This window comes from Podarcis melisellensis (genome assembly GCF_964234715.1).
Source record: "Podarcis melisellensis genome assembly, chromosome: 1".
In the NCBI taxonomy this organism is placed as follows: domain Eukaryota; kingdom Metazoa; phylum Chordata; class Lepidosauria; order Squamata; family Lacertidae; genus Podarcis; species Podarcis melisellensis.
This window is the reverse complement of record NC_138528.1, coordinates 112,945,006-112,957,714: the sequence shown is the minus strand read 5'-3', so window position 1 is coordinate 112,957,714 and position 12,709 is coordinate 112,945,006. Positions and strand designations below refer to the sequence as shown.

Sequence of the window (12,709 nt, the reverse complement as noted above, 5' to 3'; positions counted from 1 at the left end):
GTGCTTCAGGTTAAGAACTTTGCTTCAGGATGAGAACAGAAAATGTGTGGCGGTGGCATGGCAGCAGCAGGAGGCCCCATTAGCTAAAGTGGTGCTTCAGGTTAAGACCAGTTTCAGGTTAAGAATGGACCTCCGGAACGAATTAAGTACGTAACCAGAGGTACCACTGTATATTGAGAAGCAATATGATTCTTCAACATCAACTTCGTTGGACTGGTCATGTTGTGTGGCTGCCTCATTATTGTCTTCCAAAGCAACTACTCTATTCCGGACTTAAAAATGGAAAACTGGTCAACAAAAAAGGTTTAAAGACTGTCTCAAGGCAAATCTAAAACAATGTAGTATAAACACCAACAATTGGGAAACGCTTGCCTGTGAACGCTCCAATTGGATAACAGCCTTTACTAAAGGTGTCATGGGCTTCAAAGATACTCGAACTCGGGATGCAAGGGAGAGTTCTATCTTCAGGAAGAGATCAAGCTTTTTACATTTTTAAAGTTTTTGTGTTTGTAAAATTGGGTGAGTTAACAGAATAAAGCATAAAAGACCAAATTAATAACCAGATGTGGCAGTATGGCATGCATCCATTTTGTCAGTGACAATACCCTTGGAGGTTGTTCCTGTCTCTGGGATCAGGCATCACGTCTATGTATTTTTTGCTTATGTCGTTGTGTATGGAGGTGGGGGTAAGTGGTGAGATGGACGCCTGCTGCCCAATCACAGCAATGGTAAACCTCATATTTCGCCAATATTTTCTATGGACAGTTCTCACTTCTGCCCCAGGGAAATGACAGGATATACATGGAATAAATAAATAAGAACATAACAACAATTAATGAGATTAAATTCAAGTTATCACCTTAATTCATCCAAATAAATGGTTTTCATGATCTAGACATAGAGAGAGTTAAAATGTAATGCTACAAAGATTCAAAATCATGCCATTAACTAACTGGTGGAGATCTTCAGAGGTCAATTTGGACTGAATAACCTTTAGCAGAAAAAGCACTCTGGGGTTATAGTAGACACAGGGCTGTCTTACACATAGGTGGTAGGGGTGCGGGGCGCCGGGCTCTCAGGGGTGCCAGGCCAAGAGTCCGGGGCCCAAGAGTTGAGTCCGGGGAAGAGCCTGCCCATCGGTCGGTTTGCCACGGTGGGCTCTTCTGCTGTGGGTGGCTCTACGCCGCGAGTTTGGGGTGACCGAGCCATCGAGATGCTGAGGTGACCGGCCAGCTCTGCACTCCTATGGGCCTGGGACTGGGCAACCGGGGGGGGGGGCGCCGCTGAATGGATCTTCACACCCCAGTGCCGCATATGCTTAAGACAGTCCTGAGTAGACACATTCATTCAATCAGATCTCAGCTGTATGTTGTAAGATTAAGGGGGGGACGGGACAATTCTGATTAAGATGGGAGTCTTTCTATGTTATGTGAAAGCTAATTTGGTACTACAGAAAGGTATTGCCCTAATACAGCTGAATGTTGCTGTATCAGTTTACTTTGTTAATGTATTATTCATTGTTTTGAACATGGCAGGACAATGAAAGAGAATTCTTGAATAATACCCTGGAGAAGCAGGATGGTTAAAACAATGCTAGTGCTTCCCTTCCTGTTAAATATAATAGCAAAGTAGGCTGTTTGTTATGTATTACTTAATATAGAAATGCTAAAAGGTTTTTAATATGGCTGTATGGTTTGCCAACTGCAATTGATAAGAGTTCTCTTTTTTTACTGCGTCTGCATAATATGTTTGCTGCTGCTACCAAAAGTTTTGTTAAGCAGGTTGGCGATGGAGGTCGACTAGTACCTGTTCGTAGCCTCAGTGAAGCTGATAAATATCAACCCCTCAGTCTTGTTATTAAGAAGAAAAGTTGTCTTATTTCAAGAAGATCTAAATTTGTTTCAACGCCATTCAGCCTAAAAGACATTCTTCAAGGAGAGAAAGAAATTTCAGCTGGTAAGTTTGTTTTTTAAACTTCTCAAAAGCTTATAAAAATATGATATGCTGATTTTCAGAGACATAACTAAACAGGGGAAATGCAAAACAATGTGGAATTTGCTGCTTAAGCTGTTTTAGAGGAATCAAACAGTATGTCTACAATATAAACAAGCATCTTGTGAAAAAGCATTTAATGTTTGCATTTAGTAAAAGACTGAAGAAGACATTTTAGGAGGTTTCACTGATAATATATTGATTACTTTTCAGCATTCATTACAAATTTGCTTTATATTTTTGGTGTAATCGTTCTGTGTTATATAACATCTGTCACTTACATGCAGTGTGATTCTAAAGTTGTTTATTTACCAATCACATTGAGTTCAGTAGGAGTTTCTAGTAAGTGTGCTTAGAATTGCAGCATTAATATCCCAATACTGTATAGCATGCAATATCAGCTATACACTGTTACAGAGGAGTGAGATCACTGCATGACAATACCATTTCCACATCTGTTCACAGGTTATATGCCATCCTACATAACAGACAAGAAACTAAGGCAGACATTGCCCTTTAACAAAAACAAATAGCAAAAGCAATTTCTGACAGTGAAAGATAGACAATTTACAGTGTAATCCTATACATTTCTACCCAAAAGCTAACCTCATTGATGTGGGATGTGTATGTAAGTGTGTAAAAGATTGCAACTGATTTCAATAGAACCTAAATGTGACTGATTTAAACAGGATCCAAACCAAATTATTTTAGCTCTAAATGTCAGTGGTATTCTGAGATTATACACAATTTAAGTTATTACATAATTAATGAAGTGATGCTATTTTAGGGTAATTGTTCTACGGAAGGCAGCTCGGTTGCTTTCCATGTCTGTTGTCAGCTGCTCAATGCTCTTCAAAGTAAAATGAGTAGCAATTAATATTTTCTACCACTGCAGATTCCATGTTTTGAATATGAACATAATAGTAATGGGATGGACTTCACAAATGCAACCCTTCACCTATATTTTAAACGACAGATTTGCTTTCTTTCTGTATTCCAGGAAAAGAGAGGTAATAGCAGAAAACAGTACCATTTGTAGGATATTTGAATAGTAATATTTTAAGCCTACCAGAGGAGTCAGGCATGGTTTTGGGTTGGTCTGCATTCAAGTAATTTTAAAATGTTATCTGTTGTTTCCATGTTTGTTCTGGAAAGCCTCTCTTCTTCCCAGAGGGGAGGGGTTGTGAGCAGGAATCACTTCCTGCACTCGCAAGGGGGCATGGCCAAGCCCCCCTGCATCACTGTGTCCTGGGCACGCGTCATGCCCCCCAGTCAGCAAGCCAACCCATCTGGCGGGGGGAGTGGTTTAGACACATTTAAAAATGGCCGCAGGCACACAGGCTTAGAATCATAGAATCATAGAGTTGGAAGAGACCACAAGGGCCATCGAGTCCAACTCCCTGCCAAGCTGGAAACATCATCAGAGCACTCCTGACATATGGTTGTCAAGCCTCTGCTTAAAGACCTCCAAAGAAGGAGACTCCACCACACTCCTTGGCAGCAAATTCCACTGTCGAACAGCTCTTACTGTCAGGAAGTTTTTCCTAATGTTTAGGTGAAATCTTCTTTCTTGTAGTTTGGATCCATTGCTCCGTGTCCGCTTCTCTGGAGCAGCAGAAAACAACCTTTCTCCCTCCTCTATGTGACATCCTTTTATATATTTGAACATGGCTATCATTTCACCCCTTAACCTCCTCTTCTCCAGGCTAAACATGCCCAGCTCCCTTAGCCGTTCCTCATAAGGCATCGTTTCCAGGCCTTTGACCATTTTGGTTGCCCTCCTCTGGACACGTTCCAGTTTGTCAGTGTCCTTCTTGAACTGTGGTGCCCAGAACTGGACATAGTACTCCAGGTGAGGTCTGACCAGAGCAGAATACAGTTGCACTATTACTTCCCTTGATCTAGATGCTATACTCCTATTGATGCAGCCCAGAATTGCATTGGCTTTTTTAGCTGCCGTGTCACACTTTTGGCTCATGTCAAGTTTGTGGTCAACCAAGACTCCTAGATCCTTTTCACATGTACTGCTCTGAAGCCAGGTGTCACCCATCTTGTATTTGTGCCTCTCATTTTTTTTTGCCCAAGTGCAATACTTTACATTTCTCCCTGTTAAAATTCATCTTGTTTGTTTTGGCCCAGTTCTCTAATCTGTCAAGGTCGTTTTGAAGTGTGATCCTGTCCTCTGGGGTGTTAGCCACCCCTCCCAGTTGGGTGTCATCTGCAAATTTGATCAGGATGCCCTTGAGTCCATCATCCAAGTCGTTGATAAAGATGTTGAATAAGACCGGGCCCAAGACAGAACCCTGTGGCACCCCACTAGTCACTCTTCTCCAGGATGAAGAGGAACCATTGATGAGCACCCTTTGGGTTCGGTCAGTCAGCCAGTTACAAATCCACTGAGTGGTAGCATAGTCAAGACCGCATTTTACCAGCTTCTTTACAAGAATATCATGGGGCACCTTGTCAAATGCCTTGCTGAAATCAAGGTTGGCTACATCCATTGCGTTCCCTTCATCTACCAGGGTTGTAATTCTGTCAAAAAACGAGATCAGGTTAGTCTGACATGACTTATTTTTCACAAATCCATGCTGACTATTGGTGATCACAGCATTCCTTTCTAGGTGCTCACAGACTGTTTGCTTAATGATCTGCTCCAGAATCTTCCCTGGTATTGATGTCAGACTGACTGGGCGGTAATTATTTGGGTCCTCTCTTTTCCCCTTTTTGAAAGTAGGGACAACATTTGCCTTCCTCCAGTCTGCTGGGACTTCGCCTGTTCTCCAGGAATTCTCAAAGATGACTGCCAGTGGTTCTGAGATCACATCTGCCAGTTCTTTTAATACTGTTGGATGCAGTTCATCTGGCCCTGGAGACTTGAATACATCTAAACTAGCCAAGTATTCTTGTACCATCTCCTTAGTTATTCTGGGCTGTGTTTCCTCTGCTGAATCATTTGCTCCAAATTCTTCAGGCTTCCCCTTGTTGTTCCAGGCCTCCTCGGATCACCTGCCTGCCCTCCCTCTAGGTTTTGCTCAGTTCCTGACTTTACTATGGACTTCGCCTTGGTTGTCCAAGGGGCCTGGTAGGAATTTTTTCCACTTGGCAGATTGACACCAGCCACTTGTTGTTGTTTTTTTGCCTACCTCGTAGCAAATCATCACAACTTTGTAAGGTTTGGCAGTTAGGCATTGGAAATTGTGTTGTGTGTTGGAGGGGAGGTTGTGGCCATCACCTACCCCTCCCCTTGAAGGGTATTCCATTAAAGGAATCCGGTGGTTGTGGTTCCTGTCTGATACCCAGGTGGTGGCTAGGGCCATGGCACGAACCCCAATGACTCTAGGGGAAAGCTTCTAGTTGATCCGCATCAACAAGCTCGCCCTACAGGTTGTTAACCCTTGTGTGATTCCTTGCAGAGCGGGCAGGAGTCAAGTATAGTCTGTTTCGATCCAGTGCCTAAGCCAATACCACTCACATTCTGTAACCAATAAAGCTGTGCCCTTTTTTAGCCCATTAACCTAAAGTACTTGTGTCCATGTGTCTTATTTTATCATGAAGCGGGGGTGGGGCCTAGACTCACAAACTTTATCTAAGTTTTGTCAAAATGTTTATATCTCAACTGAGAATTCTAAATAATAATATTTGCCAATGAATACAAGTGGGATAAACTTTGCAAGAGATATACTAAGATAGCTGGCTCCCAACTATGGAACTCCTTCCTTGAAAGTTGCTGGTGTCCATGCATGATAATCTGAACATCTCTTGAAGTGTTTTCAGATGGCTTTTAAGTGGAAAAGAGATGAGGATTTTAAAAATCCTTTGATCTGAGACAATTTTATTGTGAGTAATTCATTGTTAATATTTTTAACAGATGCTTGTCCTGAGCCGTTGGCAGCTTGATCATGTTTGCATACCTACTTATTTCTTATTCTTGTTAAGTACAGCAAGCAAAGTAGTTTTACAAGAGGTAATCCACAAAGTAATTAAGGCTGCAATCCTATGCACACATATCTGGGAATAGTTCTCTCTTCACTGAACATGTACTGGTTGAGTACATGTGGGTAGGCTCAGGCTGTAAGAGATGAGAATCTGAACACATTATAATGTTTTAGTATCTGATGGGTGTGCAGTTTTTATAAACCATGTTTCAGATTAATATTATATGGGAACTTAATTCCAGATTTCAATAAGCTGCCTATTTCCCTTAGGTATTTCATCCTACCAGTTACTGAATTATGAAGATAAATCAGATGTAGCGCTCAACGGTAGACGAGGAAATCATATTATGAACTCCGCTGGGGTCAATATCACTGGATCAGATTCTCTTGCAGTGAAGGCTTCCTTTGGCATTGTAACTAAACATGAGGTTGAGGTACCAACATTACTCAGAGAACTTACCAGTAGGTTGGTATAATAGTTTCCATTGTTTGACTATTTAAGCTGCACTTGACAAATGAGCACTAAAATGTGGGTGCAATATGGGTTATAGGTTTTAGGTGCCATAAATAGGAGAAATATGAAACTATGTGGATTATGTCTCCCTTTATTGCAGAAAAATGAATTTTGAGCACTGCCTTGTTCGTCAGTCACGAGAAAGTAAGAGGACAGTTCTTTGTGTGGTCATGGAGAGCATTCGAACGACGCGGCAATGTTCACTGTCTGTGCATGCTGGCATGAGAGGTGACACAATGAGGGTAAGTGAGCATGTTTAACCATGTTAAACATGCTTTTAAAGCATGTTTTTAACTTTAAAGATAGATAGATAGATAGATAGATAGATAGATAGATAGATAGATAGATAGATATAGATAGATGATAGATAGATGATAGATAGATAGATAGATAGATAGATAGATAGATAGATAGATAGATATAGATAGGTTTCTAGATAGATAGATTAACTTTTTAAATGGTAATTTACCTTGGGGGTCCTTTTGGGGCCAAAAGACAGCTTATAAATAATTTTATAACTAACTAACTAACTAATTATGAATAGTGAAATGTTTATCAGCCGGTTTAAGAACACCTAACTCTATACAGGTTTGTTGCCTAAGTGTAGAAATCATATTATCACCAAGAGTTGAGGATCTTTAAAGAGGAAGAGATTTAAACATCAAAAAAAGCAAAGGCCCAAATAAAATAATTCTAATTTGACTAATACAAAACAAAAAAATAAGTTATGCAGAATCTGTCTTGGTGGTCACATGATTTGTTTGTAGCATAGATAGATCATTCTCTTCTGGCTGAAAAAGTTATCTTTAACCCAAAGATTAAATAGAAGCTTGTCCAATTAAAGATATACACCCCAATCTGGGTGAGGCGGTTCTGATGCACACATAGACTGACCCCACCGTCACCTTTTTGGGCTGTCCTGCTTACATCAGTGGTGGACAGGGCAGTTCTATGTGTGTACATTTGGTGCCCCCATGAACCTGCCTGTTCCATAGGGTGGCCATGTGTCCTTCCTACTTTACAGTCCTCTATTTGAAGGGTTGTCTGGTCCAAGTCCAGTTTGAAGATAAACAACCTAAAGAAGAGAGAACAGGGGAAGTTAGCTTCTGGACACCAGGCTGAGCAGGCACACAAGTTACCTGGTCACAGTCTTCCCCACTTATGGTGAGATGCATTGTATTTCTATTTAAGTTATAGAAATTATTTCCAAATTTGCATTTTACATATAAATTAGCATATGCAAACCTGTGCCCTCTTTTTATTGGTGCACATGGCCACCCTACTCATCCACTGAGATAATGTGGGAGTTTTGTAAGCACTATAATTCATTTTGTGCACAGACTTGTGGATCCTCTTTTCCTGATTTGCTTCTCAGTTTTGAAGGGCATCTTTTGCAACTGAGAAAATTGCTCTAATTTCATTAGAACATCATCATCATCATCATCATCTCTACCATAGTGAAGTACTAGCCTTCCACTGGTTGGCTTTGACATTAAAGTTAAAAAAGAGTCATATTATGTGTTATATTTCCAATACTTCTTTAGCTTAATCTGCATTTTTATTCAAAATGTTTTCAATACAGATGTTGACACTGTATCTTTCTTTTTAAAAATAGTTTCATATTATTGATGACTATAATTACAAAGGACGTGACAAAGCTATTGTCTTTCCTGCTCATACAACTATTGCATTTAGTGTGTTTGAGCTTTATATTCACTTGGATGGTAATTTTGGTAAGTAGTCTGTTTTTCAATTGTGAGTGCTATTACTATTTTACATTGTTCTTGTTCTGAGATTGGGAATGTTTAGTCTGGAATGCTATAAACATTATATTCTTGCTTTATTGTGTGCTTGTGGTTAGCAATATCATTCACTTCAGGGCTTGCATCCATACCCTCCAGGTATACACATCTGCAAGGGCACACACAGTAACATCTACCAGTAGATTCAAATCCAGGGACAGTAGTGGGACAGACATTCACATGTGCATTGCAAGACAGATGGAAATCAGAGCCTCATCCGTACCATGCAGGGTGATGGATATTGTATTAGATTTGCATCTGAATTTGGATGATAATGGACGCAAATGATTCTGTACCTGGAAGTTTGCTTCCACCTAAAAAAAAAATCACCCTTGCTGAATCAGCTGGTTTGTGTTCAGTTTTGTGTTGTGGTTTTGCCTTATTTAATATAACTTTTCTATAAAATTAAAAAACTAATTTTCATTAATAATAATAAACTGTATTATGAAATTGTGCTTTTCTGAATAATTAAAATATATGTAATTTTTCCCCCAGAGCTCTGTGTCACTCCAGAATCAAAAGGAGGATTTGAAAGAGAGCCATCAAGAACATTTTCACTAATTAAATTAAGGAATCTGTTTTATCGAAGTATGAGGTTTGATATTTATGTGCATTACACTAATTAATTTGATTGGTAATGTATTTAATAGTATTTCATATTATGGTTGGTGCTGAAGTTCATGCTTATAGCTGCACTGAGAAGTATTTTACACACACACACACTTAAAATAATTGCAGAGATTTCAAAATATGCAGAGTGCATCAATTTTTAATTTAATTACCATAATGATGAATTTGCTTAATTTAAAAATTAAATTTTTAATTGTTTCAGTTGTACAGTAAGATTATACTTATTACTCTTTAAAGACCTTTCATGATGTACAGCAATAATATGACACACACAAAAGTGAAGGTAGCCACATTGGGGCATAGTTAAAATATTTCCAGAGTCCATTATTAAGCAAATACTTTTAGCAGAGCAGAAAAATATCGCAAAATAGTGTTAAGTGCTCCACAATTCTTAATCAGGCTAGTTAGTAAATAAAGAAAAAAGAAGGGAAATGAGGGGGTATATAACCATCTCTGCACCTACACCACCTAGTTTTTGTGGTCCCAGAATCAGCCCTTGATTTGGAGAATCAGCCCTTGTTTTGCCCACCCTCCTTACAGGCCTTAGTGTAGCCTGATACCTACATGACACCAAAGGGGCGTTATTTTAATGTATGTTATCTCCTAACCTTACCATACATTTGAAGCATATCCAATGCACATTTAAAGCATTTGACGTTCCCCAAGGAATCCTGGGAACTGTTGTTTCCCATTGCCAAGGTACAGATTCCAGCAGCCTTAATCAACTAAAAAGGTAAAGGACCCCTGGCAGTTAAGTCCTGTCAAACGCCGTTTACCTTCCTGCCGGAGCGATACCTATTTATCTACTTGCACTTTCTCACCCCATCGCAGGGATTTGAACCGCTGACCTTCCAGCCGGCAAGCCCTAGGCTTAGTGGTTTAGACCAAAGCACCACCCATGTCCCCCAACTACAGTGCTTTAAATGTATTGTGTGAATCTGCCCACTCTGTGATCAAGATGCAGAGATGGCTTTACCACCAAATATTTTTCTCCCTACTGTTTTTAGCTTTGCTTGCAGTGTAGCTTAATGAAGAGTCCTAAATATTTTTGCTGGCCTAATATTGTGCTATGCTTGTAATACGGTCAAGCTACTGAACAGTTGATTCACACAATTGATTCTTTTTCATTTGGAGCTGTGGATGTATTTGAATGGACAGGTAGGGCTTAGTGCACAGCAACTGAGTCAGGGCCTGTCCGACATTAGTCATATTATACATGTCCTATGCCTGAGAAATTGGTCAGTTTCATGTCTTGAATGGGGCTGTACTCTCCTTGAAAGAGCAGGTATGCAGGCTGGGAGTGTTTCTGTGTCCAGCTTTGTTATTGGAGGCCCAGGAAGTCGGACTAGTAAAGGTAAAGGGACCCCTGACCATTAGGTCCAGTCGTGGCCGACTCTGGGGTTGCAGCGCTCATCTCGCTTTATTAGCCAAGGGAGCCGGTGTACAACTTCCGGGTCATGTGGCCAGCATGACTAAGCTGCTTCTGGTGAATCAGAGCAACACATAGAAATGCTGTTTACCTTTCCGCCGGAGCGGTACCTATTTATCTACTTGCACTTTGACATGCTTTCGAACTGCTAGGTTTGCAGTAGCAGGGACCAAGCAATGGGAGCTCACCCCGTCGCGGGGATTCGAACCGCTGACCTTCTGATCGGCAAGTCCTAGGCTCTGTGGTTTAACCCACAGCGCCACCCACGTCCCCCAGGTAGTCTGATTAGAAGTATCTTTAACCAGCTGCAGTTGCGGCCATTTGTGAACCCAGAGAACTTGACCACAGTGCTGTAGTCAAACAGGTATATAGAGGGTAAGGTTATCCAACAAATAAACTGGTTCAAAGCCGCTCCACGTTTTTTATATACAGCGGTACCTCGGTTTACAAACTTAATCCATTCCAGAATTCCGTTCTTAAACCAAAACTGTTCTTAAACCGAGGTGTGCTTTCCCTAATAAGGCTCCTGCTGCCGGTGCCCTTCCACCGTTCGGATTCTGTTTTTAGACTGAGGTAAAGTTCTCAAACCAAGACACTATTTCTGGTTTTGCGGAGTTTGTAAACCAAATCGTTCTTAAACCGGACTGTTCTTAAAGCGAGGTACCACTGTATTTCATTTTTTAAAAAAAGCTTTCAAATTATTATAAAAGCACAAAGACAACTAAACCATAACAAAAATTCAATATGTCCAACTAGAGGCACGACATATGAAACCTAAACATCTTGACTGCTTCGATTTTGGGAACTTACACTATTGCAGGTGACATACTTGTTCTGCATTTGTAAGTAATAAAGCAAGGGAAGTGTCAATCAACCCATTGTGCAAAAAGATGGATACTTTCTATAGGTAAAATTATGCTATTATATTATGAACTTGTTAGGATTTAACAATGTAGATTATGGGAGGAATTCAAGGTCGTGCTAAGGCAATAAATCCATCAGGACATTTCAGCTTGCCAGCTGGAACGCATACATCACTGTTTCGGGGGGTTCTTCCCTTCCACATCAGAGCCAATTTGGTGGGAATGGGGGGGAGGGAGGGAAAGCCCCCTTATGGAAGTGAAACACATTGTTTCTGCTTATAGGACTCAGTTGTGGAATCCCACACTCTGGGCTGAATGAAGAGTTTGTATTTTTGTCGGTGGTTGACTAGATAATGTGCTATTGGATTTAGCAATCTTTCTTCTTTGTGTCTGTGTCCTTTTTTCCCCTTCAGACAAAAGGGTAATGGATATCATTGCTCACTCAGACAATTACTTAGATGACCTTTTCACAGACTACTATGAAAAAGCTGCAAGCATGACGGATGTCTCCACGAACTATTTTCGAGAAGGGGCCCATATACGAGTGAATTTGCTTAACAATCACATCCCCAAAGGTCCTTGTTCGTTGTGTGGAATGGGAAGCTCCAGAAGAGAAACTGTCTATGGTTGTCTTGAGTGTTCTTTTAATGGACAAAAGTTTGTACGACTACATGCTGTGCCTTGTTTTGACCTCTGGCACAAGAGAGTGAAATGAAAATTTTTGGAAATGCATGTTGGTTGGATCCAGATTGTTGCTTGCACTTAGTATCCACTGAAATTAAGTCACACCTGACTTTTCCACTTTGAGGTCAGGAAGATCTAAGTACAACCGTCTTGGCCTGGATTAAACCCATGCATATATTTAGATGTGATTGTGCCATGGAATTTCTCGTGCATTTTGATTGCAAAATATGGAGCCACAAATGCTTTTTTCTCCTCCTGTGTTTTTAAAGGAATGCAAAATAGAACTTGATATAATGGCTTCCCACATATGCTCTGTTATTGGTTAGTTCTTTCTAACTGCATAGTGTAACATAGCTAAGAGATACACATCCGAGTTAAAAAATTCACAATAGCATTTTGTAATAAATCTAAAAAATGTGTAAATTATGTTTAGAAATCATTATTTGTAGGAGTAATTTGGAAATATTGGCTTTTGTCTAAAGGCAAGAATGTGTTTCACCTTAACTACACCACAGTAAGACAGTAATGAAAAGATATGAATTATTTATTAATGGCATAAATATTTAATTGAAATATCAGATTACGAAAATGTTTGTCTTTGCTCTGGTTAAACAGAGGAATAAAAATTGAATTGAATCTTAGTATGACATAAATGTTTCCATTAAAATTTGCCAATGTCACCCCCAATTACATCTGTCTCCTATTTAGTCCATATTTATCATTAATATAGAGCAAGTTCAGTATTTTTTAAATGTTAGACTTGCTGTTATTTGGTGCCTTTTGATGTATTTGACAATGTTTTTTGTAAGAAAGCTATATAATTTTGGAATAAACGAGTCAATTACATATCTGATGTATGT

The 12,709-nt window shown here is 39.9% G+C and overlaps 1 protein-coding gene across 3 annotated transcripts; it reads left to right on the top strand.

The window, feature by feature from the left end:
* Window positions 1-60: 60 nt before the first annotated feature.
* PJVK (pejvakin) lies at window positions 61-12,695 on the top strand. 3 transcript variants are annotated; one of them, XM_081898252.1, is made up of 7 exons: window positions 61-519; window positions 1,769-1,956; window positions 6,198-6,393; window positions 6,542-6,683; window positions 8,057-8,174; window positions 8,739-8,831; window positions 11,579-12,695. In XM_081898252.1, exons 3-7 carry the CDS (start codon window positions 6,275-6,277, stop codon window positions 11,878-11,880), a joined length of 774 nt encoding a protein of 257 aa, XP_081754378.1. In that variant the 5' UTR covers window positions 61-519; window positions 1,769-1,956; window positions 6,198-6,274; the 3' UTR covers window positions 11,881-12,695. The 3 variants fall into 3 exon arrangements, with proteins under 3 accessions (XP_081754378.1, XP_081754377.1, XP_081754376.1); XM_081898251.1 differs by having other exon boundaries at window positions 61-636; XM_081898250.1 differs by lacking the exon at window positions 61-519 and having other exon boundaries at window positions 1,258-1,956.
* The last annotated feature ends 14 nt before the right edge of the window (window positions 12,696-12,709 follow it).